This window comes from Labrus bergylta, chromosome 23 (genome assembly GCF_963930695.1).
Source record: "Labrus bergylta chromosome 23, fLabBer1.1, whole genome shotgun sequence".
In the NCBI taxonomy this organism is placed as follows: Eukaryota; Metazoa; Chordata; class Actinopteri; order Labriformes; family Labridae; genus Labrus; species Labrus bergylta.
The window spans coordinates 16784199-16811329 of record NC_089217.1 but is presented as its reverse complement, the minus strand read 5'-3'; the positions used below and the strand labels follow the sequence as shown (position 1 = coordinate 16811329).

General features: G+C 41.5%; 1 protein-coding gene and 4 non-coding genes across 6 annotated transcripts in view; 4 read left to right on the top strand and 1 right to left on the bottom strand.

Moving 5' to 3' along the window:
• Window positions 1-27131, bottom strand: part of LOC109997284 (sushi domain-containing protein 3) — a 100873-nt gene that overhangs the window by 2539 nt on the left and 71203 nt on the right. For both annotated transcript variants that reach the window (XM_065951435.1, XM_065951436.1), the window contains 4 exons: window positions 20429-21002; window positions 1647-1838; window positions 727-880; window positions 427-612 (listed from right to left, as the gene is read on the bottom strand). In XM_065951435.1, the coding sequence (XP_065807507.1) occupies window positions 427-612; window positions 727-880; window positions 1647-1838; window positions 20429-20735 (839 nt within the window). In that variant the 5' untranslated portion in view covers window positions 20736-21002. The remainder of the gene's footprint in view (window positions 1-426; window positions 613-726; window positions 881-1646; window positions 1839-20428; window positions 21003-27131) is intronic.
• On the top strand, window positions 24003-24074 carry trnap-agg (transfer RNA proline (anticodon AGG)). The gene has a single exon. It is a non-coding gene; the product is annotated as a tRNA-Pro (tRNA).
• On the top strand, window positions 25055-25126 carry trnap-ugg (transfer RNA proline (anticodon UGG)). The gene has a single exon. It is a non-coding gene; the product is annotated as a tRNA-Pro (tRNA).
• trnap-agg (transfer RNA proline (anticodon AGG)) lies at window positions 26000-26071 on the top strand. The gene has a single exon. It is a non-coding gene; the product is annotated as a tRNA-Pro (tRNA).
• Window positions 26841-26912, top strand: trnap-ugg (transfer RNA proline (anticodon UGG)). The gene has a single exon. It is a non-coding gene; the product is annotated as a tRNA-Pro (tRNA).

The following is a 27131-nucleotide window of genomic DNA, read 5'->3' as shown; positions in this document are numbered from 1 at the left end:
GGGCAGCCTGCCCCTGACTCGTTCCTGGCTGGAGGATCAACATGTCGTTTGAAGGACGCAGCAACAGAGTGCGAGGCTATCATGGTAGTTTCTGTCTTCTGAAATTCATTTTGTTGACGTCAAATCCACTTGTCAGTCTCACTTTTCTCAGAGTGACCAATCATAGTCGAGTCTGCAGCTTAAAAACCCTTTAAATATCCTGTGCCCCACTTTCCATTAGCCGTGTGCAGTGAGCCATGAACATCAATCCTTCTCTGTTTTGTTTAGTCAGTTTATCTTTGTGGGAGCTTAAATACTATAAATGTAAGTTTATTTATTTTGTTGTGTTCAGAGGTCGTCTGATTTCCATTTTTGAATGTTTTTACAATTTTATTTTTTTTCTTAGGACTTGTTGTCCTCCACTGATTTGTTGTACGTAGTGTTTACCTTTGGTATCCTCTGTTCTCATATCCACTGAGTCCTGCGGTCAGGTAAAGCGGGCTGTCCGGGGCAAGACGGGGGTTCATCCTCTGGGACAGGTGGAAGATCTTTGGAGGGGGGAAAGACTCCCATTCACCCTCTTCTCTCTCCAGCCAACACTCGCTGCGCCGCGCCGTGCGTTTGTCTCTGCGCCTGAAGAGGAGACAGCTCTGTCAGCTCAGTGGTCCTCGTATAACGGGGAGCGGGTGTGACCACAGGGGCTTGGTTAACAAGGTAAATTTTGAACATCAATCTGTCCAGGCGTACCTGCTCCGCCCCTCCTTCTTGGCTCGTTCTCGACCGGATCGTTCCTGCAGGCAGCAGATGAGGAAGGACAGGGACATGGCGAGGATGACGATCCCACTCACCACTGAGGCCAACACGGCCACTCTCAGACCCCGGTCCTCAGGTCTAGGGATCGCTATGGGAACAAGGAAAAACATTTGATATTGGATTTGGATCCAGATTTTAACAACAGATCCTAGAAGATTACAGTGTTTGGCATCTAACATTTTCTTCTTTCTTGAAGGCAGTGAAGGTTTTGTCTTATTTCCCTCATCCAGTTGGAGAGATGTTGATTTCACATGTCGGGTTTAAAGTTTAACAGCAAAGGATGGAGATTGTCCCTGAGCATACAAAAGTTGACATGCATGGTCACCATGAGGTGTCTGACATGCAAGCTGCAGGCCGTTTACACTCAGATGTGAGGGTCCAACCAGGCAACATATTCACACAAGCAATCTTTTTATTTTGAGTTATGCCCCGGGTGGGGAGCTCACATGCTTCATGATGTATGCTGCATTTCTTTTAGGTTTGCAAATAGTTAAAAAAAGGAATCTGATAAATTGTTATCCTTTTACAGCTTCTCAATTGAACAGCTATGAAAAAAAGAAAGATGTTTATGAAGATTTGAAGGTTCATTTGGCCACATTTCAAAATAAAACAACAGACTTTTAACTTATAACTTAACTCAATTGTGTTTTTTAAACTTAGAATTTAGCCTGAAGTCCCTCTGGATTAACATTATTTTAAATTTTCATTTCACTGGAGGAAATCATATGCCATGTTAATATGATAAATTGCAGTGAAGTAGTTCATAATAAGCTAAGCTCACTTTGTTATTATTCATTCAAATGATGTGTAGTGTAGCTAAAAATCAGTTAAATCCCTCAAAATAAAACCCTTACCTTCACACACAGGCAGGTAGTTGCTCCACTGCGCTTTGCCCTTCTTGACTATGCATTGTATTTTGTCGCTGCCGACCAGCTGGTATCCCTCTCTGCACCAGAAGGTCAACATGCTGCCGACGGACACGCCGCTGCCGCTCTCAACGTAGAAGGACCCTCGACGAGGAGGCAGGACAGGAGTACATGACAGACCTGAGGAGAGAGGAGACAAAACACAAGGTCATAAAACAGAGCATATAATAAGGATTAATATTGGTTCTGATTGAGTTTGGTGCCACTCAGTGTTTGTAAAATGCGAACATTTAAATCATGGGGGAGAACGCTTGCTATTGCATTGCTAATGGTGCCTTCAAACACGCACAAAATTCCTGAAAACAGTTTGGGATGTGTGAATGCAAACAGTCACATTTTTCCCTCTAACTTTACCCATCATTTTTACGACCAGCCCCCTCGTAAAGGTTTCACATAAAGTCAGGGTGAGCCAACTACAAAATTATTAAGGGATAAACTAAGGGACTGTGTTGCTTCATCCGCCATTTTTGTGTTGTTCTTTTACTCTCGACTCGTCGCAGCTTCTTCATCTCTTCAGCCTCAGATCACAGCATCAGCCATTGTCTAGTCAACGCCAAGTCTTCGCAGTTTGGTCAGCCTCTTCATCCCTTCAGCCTCAGACGACATCTTCAGCTGCTCCGGTCAACCCCATTCTTCAGTTAGACCGGCTTTCATCCCATCAGCCTCAGATGACATCATCAACCATCATCCGGTCTACCCCAGTCTTAACAGTTTAATCAACTTCTTCATCCCATATGACTCAGACACCATCCCCTGCTAAAGCCTCCACCACCAGTCTCTGGACTTCATGTGGGGCTAGATCTTGCCGCCACTCAGGGCAGACATCTTCGATCACTCTGTCTCTCTGTTGAGTTCAAACACCAAAGATTCTCTGACTATCATTCAATATCACATATGTAAAATAAATATTTGATTTTGATTACTTGTCTCTCCTGATTGAACTACAACTAACATTTCTAAACTACTTCAAGCTGCTCCAGTGAAAAGTTTAAAGGGTTTCAATTTACACCAGAGAACTTGTACATTAAAAAATGAGTTTTTTTTTTTTTTTACTTCAGCACTAAAAAAGCAAAGGTCATTTTAAAAGTCAAAATACTTCCTATTGTCTTCATCCCATATCTTATCCTGCATTGCAGACGATTGTTGATTATTGCTGCCTTATGGTATCTCCATAGACTGTAAATAGGCTATTAATGGACGAAGCCTGAATTGGTCACCCCTCTGTTCCTGCAGGGGGCTTTGGAGTCCCATCGATGGCGGTCGCCATGCTGGAAATGCTGTCTCACCCTACTGTGGCGAGCCGCCTACATCCTCTTGGTTAGCCTACCTGTGCCGCTCGTTCCCTCGTTCCATGTCTTGTGACTGGTTGCTCTTTGGCCAATGAGCTCCCTGGAGTGGTGCTGCTTTGTTGATAAAAGAGGTGACGCAAAAACAAGATGGCGGCGCCCGTAAAACCTCCGTGGATGCCCCAGTCCGTGGTGTGTTAGTCCCTCTGAGATTAATTGTCGTGTTCTGTGTCGTGCTGTGCCTTTAATTCTGGACTGTCCTTTGGAGGATTTCCAGCAGAAAAAGAGGAGCCAGAAGATAGTTCGGGTCCAGGAGGTAAATCCCTTGTTGTTGTCTGTGGCTGAAGATTGTTGTGTAGAGTGAAGTCTCACTCGGTGGGCTAGTTTGGGACAACAGGTTGTCGAAGAGTGACACACGGACAAGAGGGCCCACTGTTGATTTTTTTTAGTGTTTTGTCGAACTGAATTGAACCATAGAACTGAACCCTATTTGAATTGAATTAGAGCAGTGCTTCCCAAAGTGTGGGCCGCGGCCCCCTGGTGGGCCGTGTGGGTACTGCAGGTGGACCACGAAAAGCCCTCCACCAATTGTAAAAATAAAAGAAATAGGCCAAACACAATAATGATGATTTACCATGAGTCAACCCTTTAAGTGATTAGTAAGGCGTGTCATGACTATCGTTGGACATATTGTTTAGTAAACCTTTGTGTCTATCTTGCCATAATATCATGTTGTAATGTCAAATAATTTACCATTACTGTAAGTTATAGCTGTAGTCCTAAAACATTTTTTAGAATGGGCCCCAGAGTAATTTTGTATTTCAAAGCGGGCCGCGGCAGTCTTAAGTTTGGGAATGGCTGAATTAGAGGATTATTTTATGTTGCTACAATTGTTTGAAAAAGCTGTGAAAAAGGGACGCATTTTGTTGATTGCTATTGGGATATTTTTTGTTTAATCCATTTTTCATCCTTTGAACTGACTTGCTTTGTGTTGAATCCTTGTGTGGTTGTGTTGTTATGCTCGTTTTTCTATTTTACGAGGTGTTTTTGGTTTAAAGAAAACGAAGGTATCTTTGTGGTGGGTTTAAAAACATAGCCTACATAACAAACTTTCAATTAAGTTGTCGGTTGAAATACCGGCTGGTACCCCAAAAAAAACATTAAAACCGGCCTATGGCAGGATAAGAGCTGGAGCTGAGGCCGGTTTAAAGCCTCTTGATGAACCGTTATGCCCTCCTGTCAATCAGGTCAGCTACGAGCCATATTGTGAATAATGCTAATCCTTCATGGGACGCCGGTATAGTGCAGTGGTAGCCCGGGTTCGAATCTGACCCGCGGGTCCTTTTCCGCATGCCCTTCCCCACCCTCTCTCTCTTCCCAATTTCTATCTCTATCCACTGTCTATCTTTCAAATAAAAATCGAAACAATCAAAAAAAATGTACGGGGGGTGAAAAAAAATTCACAGTGTACTGATGATAACCTGAGCTAATCAGACACATTTTTTAAATTTTTTTAACCAGGCTTTAAACATGTTAATTTCTACTGTAAAAACAGGCTTTTTTTTAATGTGTATGTGACTTCCGGTGCTTCTGTAGCCAGCCTTGATGAACTGCAGGATTTTGCACTTCAGAATTCTCTTCATTTTCCAACACCATCATAAGTTGCCACTTGGGCATTTCTTTTAAATTCACATTAATTTTTTGGCACTTATGACATGTGTTCCCATCCCTCCTGAAGAAATAGGAAATTATAAACCCGTTGAAAAAGGCCTCTCTCTAAGTGCACCACTTTCTCTTCTGCTTCTCTTTCATCTCAACCTCACTCTTTCTTCTCTTTCTTGTGTCCATTTTCTCTCCACTTTCCTGACAAACTCAGTCTCTGCTCCAGAGTGTCGGTTATCTTCACAGGGAGTCTGATACGAGCCGTTACACAGGATAGATGCAGAGAAACAGAGAGATAGAGAGACTGAAAAAGAACTATTTTTATCTCCTCATGCTACAATACACAAATACCTCAGAGGGGTCTTGTGATACAGCAGCTATTGTTAGATCATACTGCAGGGACTGTTGAGACTTTAATCTCGTGTAAAGCTACAGCGTCACAGCAGCTCCAATCTTCCCACATTATCCTGATAGATCCAACTGGAGTAAATACATATTGTTTATTTCTGCACCACAATATTAATTTACCGTAAATTATATCTTCGGTGGGTTAACAGGGATTGGGATCTTAGTAATTACTCGACCCACCTAAGTGATTACTGGCTTTTAAAAGTCACTTCATGGACTCAAACTTGTTAGACATTCAATTAAATCTAATACCACAAAAAAATAACCAAAATGGCCTCATGTAAATAGAAGCATTTTTGTTGATTTTGATGATTTGGTCGAGATGAAACTTGACTAAAATGATCAACACAAGCAAAGATTAATGAGGGCACAAGATGCTTTTTACTTTAAATATGTTTTCTTGGACTTTCTGAGAATATCTGCATCAAATCCACATCCTCATAGCTCGATCCAACAGCTTATCAAGGCGAGACAAACACGTTTATTTATAGAGATATTACAAAACACAAACAATGGGCTAAAAGACGAGGGACTGTCCCGATACCAGAATTCTTACTGACTGAAGTTTCTATACCAGTTTCGATACCATGGCAACAAAAACGGAATACTAATAGGTACCGAATAATATCTTGTTTTTGCTTACTAATAATTGCAAACAAACATCTTAACTGTGTCTAAATATGTTGCCAACATATTTGTGCATTTAAGAACGTGCTCTCTCTGTTTATTGCACGGAAGCTTTCAGCTAAAAAATATCACTGAAGGATTTTAGTTTTTATAAAGCTGCGATACTATCGATCATTGATATAATTGAGAACATATAATTTTCAAACATTTCAAAAGTATTGAAGTATCAAACATTTGACGCTGCATACAACACAGTCAGGTAATAATTCTCTGTGGTTTTGTCACTGACAGATGCAGTAGTTGTTTAGCATGCTAACCGCTGCTCTAAAGGTCGCTATATTCAAAAAGAACAAAGTAAGCAGAGTAAAAAATGAATGCATGACTTTGGGTTTGCTAAATGAGTTAAGGCCAGAAGGGCATGTGATGATGCAGTTTGCTTTGCTGTGTCAGTATTAGTGTAATCTTTATGTGTGTGTGTGTGTGTGTGTGTGTGAGAGAGAGAGAGAGAGAGAGAGAGAGAGAGAGAGATGTCATCCCCCTGTTAGACCCTGTGAACATGCAAGCTGCTCTCTGCTGATTAGGAGCGACAGATGGGAGGATTTCTGCAGTGGTAGACACAGAGAGGATCCCGTGATCCTGTGTGAAGATGACAGCATCCCCTCCCTCCTTTCAACTCACACACACACACACACACACACACACACACACACACACACACACACACACACACACACACACACACACACACACACACACACACACAATATACACACACATATACACATAAAGGCTCACACACACCAGACACGTGCGTAATGCGTACAGTGCAGGGAAACAAGTACAGGCTGACTCTCTTTCCAGTGGTTAAAAGCCTTTCTGTTTTCCCACAGAGACCTTTCACAGATGCTATTCATCTGTGTTTATGTGTGTGTGTATCAAACAACACAAGATTAGCAAAAACCTGAAAATAAAGGCGGAAACATCTGGAGTTCCAGATGTTCTAGTGGCCAAAAGCTGCAAAAGAAATCACCCTTTTTTTCCCCCACCAGGTTGGGCCTTAATTGACTTTTGTATAAAAGTATAAAGATATAATTTTTCACCTCTTCCTTTGACCACTTTTGAAGCACAAGTTACTTACAAAGACGTTTGCAAACCAAAATCCAAACCTAAAATTATAAACATAAACTGTGTAAAAAGATGGTTGATATTACAACTCACTAAAAGTTAAGACACAATATTTTGAGCTCTCTCTGTTGACTGGCCACAATATCAGTTATAATCTTTACCTCCTCCATGGTAGTAGATGGGTCAAACTAGAAACACAAAATTAACGTCCAATAGTTCAAACAAGCATGCCCAAGCATGCCCATTCTCTGTTAAAGGCTTTAAATGTGATTTTTTGATCCAGCAGATGTCGCCCTTGAGCACCAGCATGAAACCAAAACAACTCGCGCTGCATTGTTGTGTTAGCATGCTAATGCTAGAGATCTTTATTATGCTCGTATCTTCACACTGCATGTAAATTTAGTCTGAACTCTCCACACTAGTAACTTGGTTAGCCGAAGGAATTGGATGTGCAGTGGCTCCACCTGCCAAACTCCTCTGCGCCATCCAAACTTTCACAAGAGGAGAAGGTGCGAACTCTTCCTCTATCTTTAAACAGTAGACAAACACAAACAGCAGGCTATGTTATCTGGAAACTTCTACTCAAACTGACATCTGATATGCACCTATAAATCTTCCTCCCACAAAAAGAAAAAGCCTTTACTTCCATAAAGGCCGATAAATTATTGAACATATTACGTGACAGTGTGTTTTAAGATTCAAGATGACGGTTGTTGTTTTTTTTTTTACTGGCTGTTGCTACGCCGCAGCAGGAAACTTGCCTCACTCCTTGCAAATCCCAGAGACAATTTAGTAACACACACCTCCGTGCTAGTCGACACAGAAGAAGAAGGAACAATGCTGCCAGTGTGGAGTGAACAAACAGCCCCCAGGGGAGTTTAACATCAAACCTGACTTATTCCCCAAAAAAGATTGGAAAAGTGTGTAGAATTTTGTGTTCTTTTTCTTTACTTTACATCGGCTGCAAGTCAAGTTTGTGTGGATGTGTGCTTGTTGACTCTGAACTTTATTTGCTCATTCCTGCTGTTTTGTCCCCATTCAGAAAGCTTCTCTGTCATCGTGGAACCAGTTGGTTGCCAATCAAAACCAACAGGCTGCTTGTACACTTCTGGACCCCCAAACCTGGCAACCCAACAGCACCAACCAAACATCCAGCCTGCAGTATTCTTCTCTGAAACCCTCCCTCTTGTCTCAGTCAGGGAAGCACTCAGCACAGTTTGTGATTAAATAAAGATTAGGCCCTCTGCATTAAAGATTCAAACGCACATATTCACATGCACAGAATGAATAAACAGAACAAACACACACACTCACTGGATGCAGTCATATAAGAAGAAACATACTGTCTGTATCATCTGTACAGTGACGCTAGGCATGTGTGATCCACTCACACAGCATCTTTTATTAAAGAAGATTTACTTTATTGATCCCTGCAAGGGGAAATTTCAGTTTTTACACTCTGTAGTCATGAACACACACATAGGCTGAAGTATATATACACACACATGCACACAAACAGGATCCTATGAACATGCACTAAGGGAGAGATGTCAGAGTGACGGAGTGGCCCACAGCGGGAACTCCTGAGCTGATGGTGGGGAGGGGGTTTGGTGCCTTGCTCAAGGGCACCTCTCCAGCTACCAGACCAACTTCCAGCTACCAGACCAACTTCCATGCTTGGTCCGCACTGGGACTTGAGCTGGCGACCCTCTGGTTCCCAACCCAAGTCCCTACAGACTGAGCTACTGCCGCCCCCCAGTGTGTACAGTACCCATTAGTGTACTGGCAAAGACTTGTCTTTCTTTCAGCCCTAGACCCTAAATACAAGACCTTTCCATCTCAACTCAGCCGTCACACTAATTAAGTAACTTGAAGTAATGAGATGCAGAGAAAAGACCTTCTTATAATGCGCCATTGAGTAAGTATTGTTGTGAAATTAAGGACAGATTAGACAAAGAATGATCCAGATCTGTGTGTTTAAGAGGCTGAGATATCCCAGTCTTTGATCCTAGTATAAGTAAAGTTTTATTTGGTCCTTAACATCCCATAGTATAACTCTCCCTGCCTGATAAAAACCTGCTTCTTTAAGAGGTAATGGCCAATGTAATACACTTAACAAGTAATCTATTCTTGCTAAAATCGGTGGACTGCCCATTTAAGTACAGTACATATCATTGTTGGATGTGTCTAACTTGAAGTCATCACTAAATACTTTTAAAAATGCTGCAGGCATGTTCTTGTGGTGGTTTGGTTCTTAATCACTATGTTATATTGAAAAACAGTTGCAATTTATTTGTTTTGCAGCTCGCATTCAGTGCAAAACGTCTAAAGTTAAGCACAGCATCTTTTTGCATCATATTCCGTGGTTTTGATCAGTCCGAAGGCGCATGCCATATGTACTGAAATTGTTTGTGAAGCGCAGGGCAGCTCAGAGATCAGCTGTATTTGAGAGTTCACAAGATCACAGGAGAACAAATGATGCGGAAATAGAAAAAACGACATGCAGGAGAGGTAATAGACTCATGCTGAGCAGAATGAAGTGGTGCTTCTGGGACATCCCGGAGGCAGACTGAGGTGGAAACACGAGCATTGTTGGATTAGCATTGAGAGAGGGCGTGACCAGCTCTGCGGTGCCTGGTGCATACCAAATGTGGTCCACAAGAATGCTGTGGGCTCTTGCACAAAAAGTTCTTTACACATTTGCATAAATAAGGGGTGTGTCTGAGATGACTGACAGGTGCGCACAGTGAATCTGTTTGCTATGGGTTTCAGGCCGGCCTCAGGTCCGCCTCTTTGCCTGTGTCCGGATCAATCGAAAGTTTGAGAAGCATTTACGATGTTAACTGCAATTGTTGGGCTTCATCATGCCTCTTCAGAAACCTCTGGGTGACTCCACTGAAACTATGTCCATGTTTTATATAGTCTAAGATTTGCCACAGAAAAATCCACTTTGTTTGCCAGTTAGATTGTCTGCTGTCAAAGAAAGAGATGAAGTACTGAAACAGGGACCAAAACTAGAATAAAGAAACAAGCCCTGCAGCTTGTCGTTAGCCAAACTCTCTGCTACATGTCTGGTCAGTTTTCCCTGAGTAAACAACAGTTAAAAATAAAAATCATCTGAGTCAGACTTTACCAGTCACTAAAAGTCTGTTTTGAAGGAAATGAAGGATGGCATTCTTGGCTGACGACTGACTCTTTTCATCCCGTTCCCCCCCATGTTTCTGTCTGACTCGCTCTGATTCTTCTGCTTCTTGAGTGTTTTTTCAGTCCCTTCGCTCCAGCTGCTCCAGTTTTTTTGTGATATGCCCTCCAACAAACATTGAGACTCTCTGTCCTCTCCATCAGTGTTTCCATTTCTGTGGCACCTCACCAATGCTCGGTATCACAACTGATTACCTAATCCCCCCAAGGCTCCAGCTCTGCATGTTCAGTGTGTGTTCCTGTGTCTCAGCTGTGCTTTTGTACAGTGAGCCCCAAATGCTTGAAGAGTGACTAAAAGTGACATTTACTTCAGACTGTGCTGACTGTATGACAGAGGGATAAAGCCTGAAGGTGATGAAGTCCTCCTTAGCCCTCCTTGGTTGGATCTAATCGAGGATAGTCTATCCAGTTAAACACAGCAGGGAAGGTAGGGCTGAATTTGAGCTACCTATCACCTATTGGCTGGTTATCCTCGCTGACAAGCCAAAAGGAGTAACACTGGTCACAAGACTTTTACCAAGCATGCTGAGCAGACTTGGCTGAGCCTCCAGTTCAATGCAGGACATAGAAACAAAAAAAGAGATCATCTGCACAGAAAAACCAGAACAATTAAGCTAAAAGCATGGGTTACATGACAACTAGACAAGAGATCTTAAATTCCCCCTTCTTTTCTTGTGAGTGGCTGTCACTTTGTTTCAGATGGAAGGAGTCACTTGAAACTCTTTGTGGCATTCAAGTCAAAGTAGGAAATGAAATGAAAAATGCATACAGCAGATGGTTACTTGTTCTTTCTTAAATTAAATGTGCAAGAGCTTGAAATTGGGATTTTAAAAAAAGGGAAGTAATTTCAGACAAAATAGTTTGATCAGCCCTGGGGCTGTTTTGTCTAGCCTCATTTTTCAGTTTAAAAAACATCATCCAAGAAGTAAGGATATAATTGTTATTTTTGCAACTTGACACCTTCACAGCTTCAGAAGTGTAACTCTTCCTCTCAACATCAGTGTTGTTTTGATTCTCTGCAGTAGCTTCCTACAGGGCTTTTTGTAAGGAAGATGCGCCATAAAGTGGTAGCTGGAAGCAGTTAGCTTAGCTTTTCAAAGCTACAACTGGAAAAGTGGCCAACGGCTGGATTCAGAGGTTATACAATCTATCCACTACCTCATAAACTCACTGTCTGATTAATCCACATTTGAAATGTTTGTTAGTTTTTTGCACATTTACATGGAGTCTTTCACTTTGCTGCTGTATTTATTTATTTTTAGCTTTTTTAGCTTTGACTGTTAACTTGTAATCTTGCACTTAACCAATTAAACTAGCTGGTTACTGTAAAGCAATTGTTGCATGTTCTTGCAAGAATGTAGGAGGCCAAAATGCAAGTCTACTCGGTTACACTTTTTTCAATATTTTGCTGATCTAAGCTAAGCTAAGCTAACTTGATGCTGGCTGCAGTATATTTACAGTCAATACTCAGTAGTGGGACCATGCTGCAAAAAGGGAGAACAAGCATTTTTCCCCATCAAACGACTTTAACTGTAAATGTTGAGGATTGGCTTGTGGTTTAATGTAGACTTTGTGTTTGTCTTTGCTAGCTTTACACTTTAGTTTTCCCCTCTTCTTGGTCTTCAGTTGTTCCCATCCAGCTTCAACCATCGGGTCAGAGAGAGTAAGGCTCATTTAAGCCTCTCCTTCAGTGACTTTGTTCAGTAAGCGTTCAGTAGTTTTAAGCCGTGGGAAGTTAATAATGAAGTTGAGTCACTGCCAGCAGCCATATTGGATTGACGGGCAGGAGACAAAAGGAACTCCTTGTCCGAAGCTCGCCAAGCCTGTAGTGACGATAGTGTGTGTCGATGACAGAAATACCCCTGGCACTGCATGCTTGCACATGTGTGTGTGTGTGTGTGTGTGTGTGTGTGTGTGTCCTTACATGAACAGTGTGTGTCTGCATAACATAAAGTTTTTTGCTTTGTGGATGTTTGCAGAAATTCAGATATCACATCAGTAAGGATGAGCTCTTCACACAACTTTTTATTCCATCACAAAATAAATCTTTAAACAAGTTCTGTGCTACAATAAACACATGAGAACATAATGCTATGAGATGCCCAACCAAAGGAAGATTTCTAGCATGGCATGCGAAAGAGACAAACTCAAATAAACATAAGTAATTGGCTTCAGGATACACTGAAGTCTACCTACTAGCAGTGACAGTGTGTATCTGCATACCTTGTTAGCGTGTCATTAACAGGATTCCCGGCACCAGAAATAACCCGGAATAGACAGAGGTAATTGGCTTTGCCTGTCCGTTAATCAGATTGAAGGCATTGTAACGTTTTGTATTTATGGTTTAGTCGTTTGGCATGAAGATCTTGTCTAAAGAGACTGAGTCTAGAATAATCCGCTTATTCTCAATGTGAGGTAGATGCTGTCTCTGAAACTGAACTTTTTTTTATATTGAAACCGTAAGCACCTTGTTGGACTTTGTTGCACATCGATGCACTTTATTCTCAGGAGACGGGTTTATTCCCTCAGACTCTGTGGAAATGACTTACAAAACTATGCATTTAGTCCATGAAATAATGGCTTTTGACTAAAAGTTCAGTTCACATCTTATGACAGAGAAAAAGAAAACCATTAAGACCTTAAGGATTCCCTGTACACTCTCCTGCTGAGCCAGATTACGAAGGAGACTGCCCGCTAAGTAACTAATATAGGCCTCTTTAGGGATTAATACTAACAGCAGCCCTTACACACTCTGGAGAGGTTAATAGATTGTGTTACCGTGTTAAAGGTAAGGCTTACGGCTTTCCTCATGCGGAAATAACCGCTGCTCATCTGCAGCCTGCCAGATCCTCAGCGTGAGGTCACAAACTCACGCTGAAAAAAAAACAGCTACAGCTTCTGTCTTTTGCCTTTTTAAGTCTTTGACCATGTAGCCTGAGAGATTAAGCTAGAGACCTATTACAGATTTGTGGATGGGACCTCACTCCCTGAATCTAAAAGCAACGTCCGCCATCTTGCTTGGAAGCTATGCTAACAGGCTCTGTGGAGAAAGCTGAGAAGAACTGTCAATGGCGGAAAGTGTATTTCAACTTGAAACTGATATGGATGAAGGGGATTTTAAAGGTCTTGTGCTTGAATCGCATGTTTGTGGCTACATCGGAAATAAATTCTAGACACTGAATTTAACAAAATATACACATCTTATTTCAAGATATTACAAGCTAAAAAATAGGGCCTCATTTTAAGAACTTGTTAAGATTTGAGTTTTTGCATTTCAGCTCAAAGCATCTGCTCACTGTAAGTCCGGCCAAGCTGGGCTAAAGGCTTGGAGGTAAACTCCAAAGCTACTAATACAAGATCAGCAGGTAAACAGCTTTGTGCTGGCCGTACCATTGTTTTCAAGAGATCAGTGTCGAACAAATATGTGGCACTGCTACCACTGGAATGGCACACTGCATGAATTTACCAGCCAGATTTTCTCTCAAAGTTCAACTTTTTATTCTTGCTTTATATTTTGTTGACACATTTCAAAGAGTAAATAATGCGATCACAGCTGAAGTGACGTATCCAAGTAGAGCAGGTGTGGATTTGAACACATTTTTAGAGTATAATTTGGAATGTAACATTTGAAACATTAATATTGCAGATATCAAATGCATCCTAACTAAATGTATCGATGAGTTTCAGTTTCAGTTGATCGATGAGTTTTCCTTTATTAAAAAAAGGCTGAATCCAAACTCCCTCTGTGCTCGTTTGTTTTCTATTCTGTGTTCCTACGGGACGCGACGGTGCTTCCTTCAGCTCAGAGGCTCAAACATGTTTCATTCATGTGTATCCCTACCCGTCCAGCTGTTAGCCCTGCATCCATGTGGGGGAAAGAGAGACGGCTCTGCCCACTCAGGGACGCTATTAGTAGAGGTGTGATGGCAGAGTTTTGCCAAAAGAGTACAATTCAAGGGGAAACAGCAGATATTTAACAGCATTCATGTCACCCAACTTTTGGTTACATACAATAATACAACAGAGATCAGTCGTGGGTGGGGTAGGAGGGGAGGCGTGCACAGCTTTGTTTTGGTTTGAGAGACATGGTGCTTCAGTGGCCATTTACTCTAAAAGTAGCATACTATACCTTTAAAATGTATCGTATTGTATCAAAAAAGGTCTCTGACTTTCCTTGTGAGTTTGTATAACGGATGTTGGTGGTGTGTCGGGCCTTTGCAAGTTGCATGAAACTCTGAACACATACTGTACTGTGCAGTAAGAGAAGAGAACATGTCATAAATCAGTGTAGGGCTGTGAGCTTTAATTTTAAATGTTTCATGATTTTTAAAAAAACGATTACTATTTGCATTGATGTGCTGTTGATCTTGCTTTTTGACCCTGATGAAGGCCACCGACGTGAGCCGAAACGCGTCAGTCTAAATTGTTAATAAAGTTGATCTTCTTACTACAAGTGTTGCTGGAGCATTTTGACCTGTTCTAGATCTTGCTTTTTCTGCAATCAGCACTGAGGAATAGTTAACGTAGTACAGAAGAAGTGATATTCATGCTGTAAATCATGACAGAGCAGGATGAACTCTATCACTCAGAGACGAATAAGAGTCATCATACTCTGCTGCATCTAAGAAAAGAAGTACATTTAAGAAGAAACTAATTCAATTGAATTTCAAATAAGATAAAATTAATCTGGAGTTTCAGAAATCATTCAAACAGCTGACCTTTTACAGAACTAAGTGGAAAAAAGAAGGACAAACTGCAGAGTTAAAAGTCTGTCGGAGGAGAACCTCAGGACGACTGAATCAATAGAGGAACTCTGATCAATTCACTTCCAGGAACAGGCAGGCAGTGAGGATACTTGGACAAGCAGCATAATGAGTCACAGCCCGTATTGATGGAGTCTGAAAGCTCTGGTTTAATTCAGGCTCTGGGCTTTTTTATTTCTGCTAAACCTTCACAAGTCTGCTTCACTGCAGTTATCGATTGTAAAACAATGTTGTCAGGAAGCACGAATAGAGATGCAGGAGTGTTTCAGGACGTGTCAGCCCTCCAGACACTGAGCTTCCAACAGCTTCTGTTGACCTCTGATCTTTCTGTGATATGACACTGAGCATGCTTTGTAAACCATTATTAATCAATTGTCATGAAGACTTAGATGTGGTTCTTTAAGGTTTCAAATATTGGTGCAAAATTTGCACCCTTCATGAACACCCCCATGATCTACTGTTACAATGATCTCCAGCCTCAAGGGAACGTCTTCCATTACAAGCACAGATTGTTAGAAAAAGTCAACTAATTTACAGTTTGATTAATACAAGAACAGATCCATACACAGAGTGTGCTGTAACACCTGGAGATAAATGAAACCTCGCAACAACCAATTAGAGAGATTCCTCTCACCAACAGCCGTCAGGCAAAAAAGGGCCTTTGGGGGCCGACGGGTAGTGATGGAGCCGGACACACCGCAAAAACTAGTGCGACGACTGCTCTCAGACGGTCCAACTACATTAATCACAGAATTTTTTTCCGGCTTTTGGGCTTTAATTGTAGAGATATGACAGTGGATAGAGTTGGAAATCAGGGAAACAATGAGTAAGGAATGACATGCAGGAAAGTGGACACAGGCAGTTTTGAACCCGGGCTGCCCACTTGGAGGACTTTAGCCACTACGCTAAAGCAGACCCAGATCAATTTTTGAAGGCTTCAAAAAGATGACTGCCCAAAGTCACTCTTCAAAGCACCTTCAAAAGAAACTTGCCTCACAACATAGTCCAAACAGATGATGTTAACATTAGACTGGCCTCTGACAAGGCAAAAAAGCCAATCACTGTTAAGGATTTTAAGTGTGCCAATCTGATTTTCAAGGTTGATGGTCACCTCTTGAATCCGCCCCCTGGCACCTGGTGGCAATTTTTGAGCGAAAACAAAAAAAGGGAGCAGAAGCAGAAGTAAAGCAGCTTTGTTTCAGATGTTCTTTTTTGTTATTTACCGTAATAGAGGCTGTACAGAAAGGTAACCCGTGTCCTTTTACCCCAACTCAAACTTTTACAGAATTGTTGGAGTAAATGGTGCTCAGTCCCCTGAAAGCAGCTCATGTCATGTCGGGTTTAGGACACGGCGACGCAGCCCTCCTCAGGGTCTCCTCTGTGGTCGTAGAAATGGATACATGTTTGAAGCTCTACAATCTGCACTAGAAATATGCGTGTAAACTTAAACCAAAACATTAACAGCTGAATTGTATGGAATATTGTTGTCAATTGTTGTTACAATTTTTTTGTCCCATACATAAAATACTCAGTGATTTTACTTGTAAAAACTGCCCCTTAAATTGCAACATAACATTACAGCTGTAATCTGGACCTGAAAGAAAGAATCAAATAGGCTTAGAATGTGTTTACTTTATACTGTCACACACACACACACACACACACACACACACACACACACACACACACACACACACACACACACACACACACACACACACACACACACACACACACACACACACACACACACACACACACACACACAGTTTGGTTTTGGGACGTTGATGTTAATCACTGCTACAGGATTTAGAATATTTGGAAGCTCTCACTTAAAAGCTCTGATGTGGCGTAATTCATGCATGTGGTGCAATGTGGCAAGCCAGCTGATCACCTTCCTGCAAGCTTTGTGTATATGTGTGTGTGTCTGAGTGTGTGTGTATGTGTGTGTGTGCTATTAAAGTATAAAGTGCTTATTCCTACTCTGTCAGACACAGAGCTGCCGTTATGAATCGAGTAACTGTGTTTATTCTCTAAACCTTTAAGAAGATTGGTGACGTTTGGGCAGAGTGCGTCCATTTCCTGTGTGTTTGTGTTTGTGCGTGTGTGTGTGTGTGTGTGTGTTATGAGTGTATTAGACACGTGCGGTTTGCATTTTGTCATCTGCTGTAGGCTATTCTTGCATGCACGTGAGGGTATGGGCTCTGTGAGTGAAAAGGGGCGGGTGAGGGACATAGGCATAGTAAGTGGTTGAAAAGGAGACGGAGATTCAGGGGAAGGAAATAAAATAAGAAAGAAGTAATAGACACTACAAAGAAAAAAAACTGAAAAACAAAGAGTGGGAGGGAAAGCAATTAGTGGAAAAGAGAGACAGATGTTGAAGAAAATAAAAAGGCAGGAGAAATAGAGACATATGGGCAGAGAAGAACAGAGAGAGAGAGAGAGAAGAGAGAGAGAGCGAGAGAGAGAAGAGAAAGGCAGCTCATGCTCCACTGGAGGTGAAGTCATGCGAGCGGCGCTGCAGCTTTCTCTTCAGGCTGAGCAGCTCACGCCTGGATATAACGAACTGTCTTTAACTGCATCACCTGCCACCTCACACAGACACACACACTCTGCCCAGGTGCATATTGTCTTCTATGCACTCAAACTTCTGTTCTCTCCAAAAAGCACTCACAAAAAACCATCACGCCTAAATACACATGTAGGAACACTCAAGTTTGTGAAAACAGATGTCATACAAACCAGATTTATTTGTCCATTATGCAGCTTTGATTAGTCCACACTTAACTCCAAAGACATTTATCAGTTTCAATACCTGACTACAATCTTTAACTTCTCTTACTGTCACTTTTAACGAACACACCGGATGATGCAGTCAGATCAGCTGTTGAGCTTCTGTTAGAAGCAGCTTTTGCCTTTTTATGTATGCTTTCTCTAGTTCGACGTTCACAATATCAACAGAAGAGCGTAGAAGAACGCACTCGCAAGTAGAAAACATATTGACACAGTTTCATTACGTGCATAGAGATCGTACCGCTCTGGGCATACAGTCTACAGTCATGCGCCAGTTTCAGGATATAAACATCATCACACCCTTCTGCTCGCTAGTGGTGACTTTTCATGAATACTGCTGCACTCTCACATTAGTTCCCAATCCCAACTTCAAGCAGGACATTTAGGGGCTGGCAGGAGAACGTCTGGGTAAAGTCGGAGTCTGTACAAACTGTTTGCTTTCACACATGAAGCTCTCAAACTTTTAGGATTTTTGTTCAATTGTGAAAGAAATAATAGAGAAACTGTTGTTTTTCTAGCTTTGAATCACTGAGTGCTGTTTTTTGGGGGGGGGAGGGTCACCTGGGGGTCTCATTTTTTTGTGAATGAAAAACCATGAAGGCATCCAAACCTAGAAACAAGCTAAGTGCAGCTCAACTGGCAGACCCGTTTGTACATCTTGTGTCGGCTGAAAAAACTAAGAGGGAACATGGACACATTATCGTGTAACTGCTACAAACATACAGAAAGAGAAGAGAAGACCTCGGGTGGTAATTCAGCTCCAAGTAAAAGCCTTGAAACACTGAAATGCAGGGTTGGTAATTTTCTCAAGATACACTTTTTAAAGTGTCGATTGAAATTGTCTTTAGGTCCTCACAGAAATTAATAACTCATGTTCTCTGAAAAAGGAACGAAAAAAAATCTGTCATCTGTAGCAGTTGTAAGCCTGTAAAAGCTTTGACCAATGTCTGCCAAGAGGTACCAATCTGAAGAACCAATCACGTCTCCCTGCTCGTTCTCTACCTCATGCATGCACTAGCCCACATTCAAAGCATGAGTTGAAGTCCGCTTCTGGACCAATGGCACTTGTGCATATAAGTACGGGGCGTGGCTTTTGAGGGAGCACATAGGGGAGGGGGTGGGTGCAGACGGGGCATTGAGGGAATGCTACTTTCAAAATCATGCTAGTTTTTGAAAATTGCCAACCCAGCCTTTAAACACTGAAGGGTTATTTTGACACCAGTGGTGATGCAACTTTTGTTTGTGTGGTCAGATTTGTTTGGTGGCTTTGTTGTAGATGATGTGAGTCCAAAACACTCTTCAGTCTTTTAAACAAACCCTTGATATTGGATGTGCCAATCTATTAAATGAAGAACATCAATAGATCCCATTACATCACACACCTTTACACAGTCATCACTGAAAAATAAAAAAAAACCATTGACATCCTTCTCTTTGCACAACACTTGCTGCTAATCAGCGCCACACTTAAATACATCTCTTTGACTGTACACAGCGCCACCCTGTGATCAACAACAAAAACACAATCAGCTCAAACAACAAATTCTGCTATGCTGTTCCTCGTAAAAAAAGAAAACATTGCAGAGATCCGGCTGACAAAATCTAAGTTGACTTGGAGTCTTCTTGACTGATGATTCAAACTGTCCTCTTTTAGAGGTAAGCCCTGTAGAAAACACACATTTATGCACGCATGCACTCACAGTGACAAACGTGCAGCAAACTACAGGCTCACTTGCAAGAACATGCAAACAGATTTGCTGTTTATTTAATGCAAACTAGATGGAGGTCATGAGCAACTGAATGTACAAACACGTTGCTTACGAGCAGCACAAGCACAAGGCTGCTTGCAGACTGCAATGAGTTTCATAGAGGAGATTGACAAGTATTTTCCAGGTTTTCGAATACTGTCAAAAAATTTGCTAGAGGGTTTTAGAGCAAGTAAGTCTCTTTGATGAAAAGTGCTAACACACTTTGTATAGGTCTCTGCAAACACTGAAATTCAAAGCACTTCTGTTATTTCCAAAGATATCTTATAATCAGTTTTTTTTAGTATTTCCCTGTAATGCTGCCTTCTGTTGTGACAACTAATGATGAATTTAGGCACAGGTTTTTACCCCTGCGATGGTACAGGTCATGGTAATGTAAAGACAGTATTGTTAAGACAAATATATCGATGAGGAAAACGATTTGAACCCTTACACAAACTTTTAAAAAACTTCTATTATCACTGAAAAATGCCCAGTAATCTCCTTATTTGTTGGGAGATTTAAGCCCAATGAGACGCCTGATAACAGCACTAATGATCATTAAGCAACTGCTGTTATTCCACAATGATCTGATACTTGGATGAATTTGCTAAGGAGTAGACATTTTGGGGTATAGGATATCTTTGCTAAGGGTTTTTTTTATTATTTAATTAATGGCTTGGTCTATAGAGTATTACATTACAATTGCAAATTCATTTTTCCAAAGTTAAGTTTTTTTGTACAACTTTCTTGTCCAAGCGACACACCAACATCTAAGAATATTCGATCTCTATCAAGAAAACTTGCAAAGATTTTAGAGGCCAAAACCAATGAATTTACAACAATATATTAAATGCATATCTAGATGTTGATTGTTATCTGTCCATTGACGGCTCAGCTTATTGTCTTAGCATCTTTTTAAAGGGCACTAAGAGGTTTATTTTGCATCCAGAATAATGAACATTTACTAAACAGATAGATTTCTTCTGCAAGAATTCAAGTTAAACCCTTCCTGCATGCGACTGCAAACTTTTTGCACCCAAGAAAAAATGATCATGAAACCTTAAATTGGAAAGTGAGGAAATCAATGGTTGACCAACCTGTGTAGTTAGTGGTGGTTCTCTGAATTGGTTTGCCTGTCCTTGCTTCTGTTCGTGCTTCTGTCTGTACTTCTGTAGGTACTTCTGTAGATGCTTCTGTAGGTGCTTCTGTTGGCACCTGAGCTTCAGTCTGCAGGTCTGGCTGCAGCTGCATGGTCGTGCCAGTTGACGAGTCCTCCAGCAGCGACGTGACAGCGATGCTCTGCAAGTCCTGAGGGCTCAGAGTGGATCCTTTAACCAGGACCACCACACAGAGCAGGGGGCACAGCAGCATCCATTGATTGGTGGGTCCCGCTGTTGGAGACATGGGGCCAGGTAGTGAAAAAGAAGAGTTCTGCAGTAAAGAAAGGCGAAGAGGAGCAGATTCACAGCTTCATGGTCAGGTGTTTTGACTCAGTCAGACTTGGCCAGGTGGGAAGATCCATAGAGGAAAGTTTGGTGCTTCCTTTCCTTCCTCTTGTGTCTTTGTTCGAGATCTTCTTTCTTCTTATTTATCCTCTTCTTCTTCTTCCTATTCTCTTCTCATTCCCTTGGTGGAGAAAGGAAACCCCCCTCTCTATTTCCACTCATGATGCTGAAAGAAGGTGTGACAGAAAAACAAGAAGTGAGGGAATGTGTGTGTGTTTGTAGATCCAGCTGTAATCTGCCTGCGCTCTCCAGCCCTCTCCCCTCCTCTCTGTCCCTCAGCCCGTTCTCCCGTGCTCTCACTGCTCGGTCCGCTGCTCTCTCTCTCTCTCTCTCTCTCTCTCTCTCGCACTGATCTCCAGCTGGGCTGACTGAGCTCTTGCATAACAGTAACTCATTCGCTGAGCTGTGCTGAGCTGTAACTCATGCAGTCTTAAGTCCTGATATTCCTGGTTGCTGCTCTCTCCCTCCTGCCTCTCACTCAGTTTCACTGCATTCACTGCATTGACAGTTGAAGGAGTCATTCAGACCTTTGCTGTCCAAGTAAGTTGAAAAATTAAGGATTTTCTTTTCTTTTGTGATTAAGCAAAGAGTTTTTAGCTGTAATTGGAATTATAATGAAATAAAGAATCTAAAGAGTCATTTTCAAAATGAACTTTTACAGAATATTATTTTGATTTCTGTGGTCCTCCAATGCATAAACCACACAAGTTGATTGTTTCCACCCACAGTACAAAAGACATGCTTGCTGGGTTAATTGGTGACTCTAAGTTGCCCGTAGGTGTTATAGTGAGTGTGAATGGTTGTCTGTCTCTATATAAAGTAGAAAATAATAGAATAGAATAGAATAGCATAGAGTAGAATACATCTTAATAGTCCACCAGAGGTGGACATTTTGCCTTAGGCTCTCCAGATACATAAAACAGTAGAAAGACATTCAGGCCGTGAATAACACAGACAACATAGCAGCTACATTTACACATTAAAAACAGTTTATTTCATGGTTCAGATCTCATCAGTCATGTTGTAAGATTAAAGATGTTTACTGCACGTGGGATAAATGACTTCTTAAATATATTGTTGCCAGAGGAACTCTATAGCTCCTCCTAGTGCTCAGACACTCAAACTGGCAGAAGAGATGATGGGAATTATATGCTAGGATGCTCCTCGCTTTCTTTCTTGTCCTATTAAGGAGGAGATTCCTACCAACACGTGTACAGGACACAGTCAGCAAATAATAGATGTGCCGCTTTGTCTTGTTGGAGTAATCAAACTGACGCAACTCAAAAAGAGTTTTTGCAGGAGCTTAAAAAATTATATCATTAAAGTCCATCAACTGAATAATTCTACAATTCACTTAGCAGACGCTTTCATCCAAAGCGACGTACATCAGAGAGTAAGTACAACACAAGCAAGGATCTAGAAAAAAAGGAACAATGTCAGTAAGAGCAAACGATCAGCTTTGAGTCTGATTGGACACACAGGTGCTGACAGGAAGTGACCAGAAGCAAAGCACAACATTGATGGCAGTTCTTATAGTTATAGTTATAGAAACTATCTTACTGTATAAGTCGTTGTTATCAAACAAAAACCATCGTCATTACCATAATCATCATCAATAATATCGAGATATAAAATATTATGCAGTCTCAGTGACATCACCCACTGGTTATTAAAGGATGTTTTGAACCCAATGATGGTGGTCGCCATGTTTAATATCATAGTAACTTTCAGTCAATCTAGTAACAGGCAAAGGCCTTAAGCCTCCTGGCAAACAGCTACAATTCACCCGCTAGCAGTCATATTAGCCCAACCAGTAATTATTCATAACTTGCACCCTTCATAAAATCAAAACGGATGAGTAATAAAACAATTCAACCCCAGTACAGTGAATGCATATAAAGAAATAAACATTTCAGACCAAAACTGTTATGCGTTCCAGGTTGTAAACATGATTATTTCTGCTCTAAAAATGGGCATTTTAACATGGGTGTTAATGTGACTTCTGTGTCTTTTGGAGCCAACCCCAAGTGGACCCTTGAGGAACTGCAGTTTGTTGCACTTCAGCTTTTTGCTTCATTATTCTACTCAGACGTTGACACTTGTTTAAGACGGATGAGCCTGAGTACTTTACAGACTGTACATTTTAAATTGCTAGCTCGCCTCACCCACACATTTTACTTTGCTCACTGGGATCTGGATGTGTCGCAGGTGGATGCTCAGGTGTAATGTGATGACCCTGATAGTTCTTGTTTATAACCCTTGAGCTAAAATGTCCGTGCAAAGAAATGAATAATTGATGCATCTGGGACCAAAAATAGGAGAAAGAGATGGAAAGTGAGAGTGAGCAGTGAAGAGGTAGAGGTGGAGGGAGCAGGCGAAGAGTGTGATGGCATGAAGCAGGAGAAAAACAATCAAAGAGAAGAAGGACAGACAGGGAGAGATTGGAAAAGAAAGACGGATAAAGTCAAGTGAGATTTTTAGCTGGAGAAAATGACCTTTTATCAAATGTTCGACCCGTAAATGGAGACTACATTATTTATAGCCTTTGGCTTTGTGAAGGTGAACACAGGAAAGGCTTCAAAGGACCGACCTCAGATCTTATTTTTAAAGAAGCAATATGTAATATATCTAATAAATTAAATCATAAAATTACCTTACCTTCAGACATTAAGGAAACATGCTATGTTGACGTGCTGGCTTCTCTGACAACAACGCAGCAGACAGTATGTCCTGCTTCTAAGTTGAAATGTATTTGTTTTGACCTGAAGAATGTAGGAGGTTTAGGCACAACTAGGCTTTAGAATGCAGTTTTTTTTTTGCTTCTTGGAAATTGGTCAAATTTCAGATCAGAAATGGTACTTTGTGGGTCGTTGGTCGAGGGGTATGATTCTCACTTCAGGTGCGAGAGGTCCCGGTGTAAAATCCCGGACGAATCCAAGCTATTGAAAAGTTACTCTGGTCTCACTTGGTTATCAAAATGCATGGTTCCCCCATTTACTGACATAGGAGTTGTGAATTTCCATCCTTCTTCTGCAAAAACCGGATGCTTTCTGAAAAAGCCTTAAATCTTAAAGACAGCCAGCGCAATAGATCCCTTTCACTTTGGTAGTTGTGCAAGGACCATATTTAATATATACATGATTTCCTATTAAAGGAGATATTTTGTGGCTCGTTGGTCTAGGGGTATGATTCTTGCTTAGGGTGCGAGAGGTCTAGGGTTCAAATCCCGGACGAGCCTGAGCTTATTGGAAAGTTACTCTGGTCTCACATCATTATCAAAATGTATGGTTCCCACATTTACTGACATAGGAGTTGTGAATTTCCATCAATCTTCTGCAAAAACCAGATGCTTTCTGGAAGAGCTTTGGATCTTAATGATAGCCATAGCAATACATCCCTTTCACATTGTTAGTTGTGCAAGGAATCTATTTAATATGGTTCCGCAGGCTTTATAATGCATTTTTTTTTGCTTCTTCAAAATGTACAACTCCCGGACAAGCCCGAGCTATTGGAAAGTTGCAGTGTCATGATTGGGTATCGAAATGTGTGTTTCCCAAATTTACTGATGTAGGAGCTGTGAATTTCCATCTTCTGCAAAAACCAGATGCTTTCTGAAAGAGCTTTGGATCTTAATGACAGCCATAGCAATACATCCTTTTCACCTTGGTAGTTGTGCAAGGAATCTAGTTAATATGGTTCCGTAGGCTTTAGAATGAGTTCTTTTAGCTTCTTGGAAATTCAAAACTCTCGGACGAGCCCGAGCTATTGGAAAGTTGCAGTGTCATGATTGGGTATCAAAATGCATGGTTCCCCCATTTACTGATGTAGGAGTTGTGAATTTCCATCTTCCTTCTGCAAAAACTTGATGCATTCTGAAACATCCTTGAATGTTACTTTCAGCCATTGCAATGTAGATTGTTTAGCAGGTCCACTTTGCAGATGTGCAAGGATAAGTTTTGAGATAGTCCCTCGACTTCAGAATGCATTCATGGGCTTCACGAAAATTTCCCCCATTTACTGATGTAGGAGTTGTGAATGTCCATCTATATTCTGCAAAAACCAGATGCTTTCTGAAAGAGCTTTGGATCTTAATGACAGCCATAGAAATACATCCCTTCCACTTTGCAGAAGTTCAAGGATACGTTTTGAGATAGTCCCTCGACTTCAGAATGCATTCATGGGCTTCACGAAAATTTCCTATTGAAACTGTTATCTTGTGGCTTGTTGGTCTAGGGGTATGATTCTCGCTTTGGGTGCGAGAGGTCCCGGGTTCAAATCCCGGACGAGCCCAGTCTCTTGGAAAGTTGCAGTGTCATGATTGGGTATCAAAATGCATGGTTCCCCCATTTACTGATGTAGGAGTTGTGAATTTCCACCCTCCTTCTGCAAAAACCTGATGCGTTCTGAAACATCCTTGAATGTTACTTTCAGCCATAGCAATGGATCCTTTCCACTTTGCAGATGTGCAAGGATAAGTTTTGAGATAGTCCCTCAACTTCAGAATGCATTGATGGGCTTCATGAAAATTTGTCAAATTTCCTTTTGTAAGCAACATTTTGTGGCTTGTTGGTCTAGGGATATGATTCTCGCTTTGGGTGCGCGAGGTCTCGGGTTCAAATCCCGGACGAGCCCGAGCTATTGGATAGTTGCAGTGTCATGATTGGGTATCAAAATGTGTGTTTCCCCCATTTACTGATGTAGAAGCTGTGAATTTCCATCTGTCTTCTGCAAAAACCAGATGCTTTCTGAAAGAGCTTTGGATCTTAATGACAGCCATAGAAATACATCCCTTTCACCTTGGTAGTTGTGCAAGGAATCTAGTTAATATGGTTCCGTAGGCTTCAGAACGCATTTTTTTAGCTTCTTGGAAATTCACAACTCCCGGACGAGCCCGAGCTATTGGAAAGTTGCAGGGTCATGATTGGGTATCAAAATGCATGGTTCCCCCATTTACTGACGTAGGAGTTTTGAATTTCCATCCTCCTTCTGCAAAAACTTGATGCGTTCTGAAACATCCTTGAATGTTACTTTCAGCCATAGCAATGGATCCTTTCCACTTTGCAGATGTGCAAGGATAAGTTTTGAGATAGTCCCTTGACTTCAGAATGCATTGATGGGCTTCACGAAAATTTGTCAAATTTCCTTTTGTAAGTGACGTTTTGTGGCTCGTTGGTCTAGGGGTATGATTCTCGCTTAGGGTGCGAGAGGTCCAGGGTTCAAATCCCGGACGAGCCCGGGGTATTGGAAAGTTGCAGTGTCATGATTGGGTATCAAAATGTGTGTTTCCCAAATTTACTGATGTAGGAGCTGTGAATTTCCATCTGTCTTCTGCAAAAACCAGATGCTTTCTGAAAGAGCTTTGGACCTAACTGACAGCCATAGAAATACATCCCTTCCACTTTGCAGAAGTGCAAGGATACATTTTGAAATAGTCCCTCGACTTCAGAATGCATTCATGGGCTTCACGAAAATTTCCTATTGAAACTGTTATTTTGTGGCTTGTTGGTCCAGGGGTATGATTCTCGCTTAGGGTGCGAGAGGTCCCGGGTTGTTGGAAAGTTGCAGTGTCATGATTGGGTATCAAAATGCATGGTTCCCCCATTTACTGATGTAGGAGTTGTGAATTTCCATCCTCCTTCTGCAAAAACTTGATGCGTTCTGAAACATCCTTGAATGTTACTTTCAGCCATTGCAATGTAGATTGTTTAGCAGGTCCACTTTGCAGATGTGCAAGGATAAGTTTTGAGATAGTCCCTCGACTTCAGAATGCATTCATGGGCTTCACGAAAATTTCCCCCATTTACTGATGTAGGAGTTGTGAATTTCCATCTATCTTCTGCAAAAACCAGATGCTTTCTGAAAGAGCTTTGGATCTTAATGACAGCCATAGAAATACATCCCTTCCACTTTGCAGAAGTGCAAGGATACGTTTTGAGATAGTCCCTCGACTTCAGAATGCATTCATGGGCTTCACGAAAATTTCCTATTGAAACTGTTATCTTGTGGCTTGTTGGTCTAGGGGTATGATTCTCGCTTTGGGTGCGAGAGGTCCCGGGTTCAAATCCCGGACGAGCCCAGTCTCTTGGAAAGTTGCAGTGTCATGATTGGGTATCAAAATGCATGGTTCCCCCATTTACTGATGTAGGAGTTGTGAATTTCCACCCTCCTGCAAAAACTTGATGCTTTCTGAAACATCCTTGAATGTTACTTTCAGCCATAGCATTGGATCCCTTCCACTTTGCAGAAGTGCAAGGATACGTTTTGAGATAGTCCCTCGACTTCAGAATGCATTCAT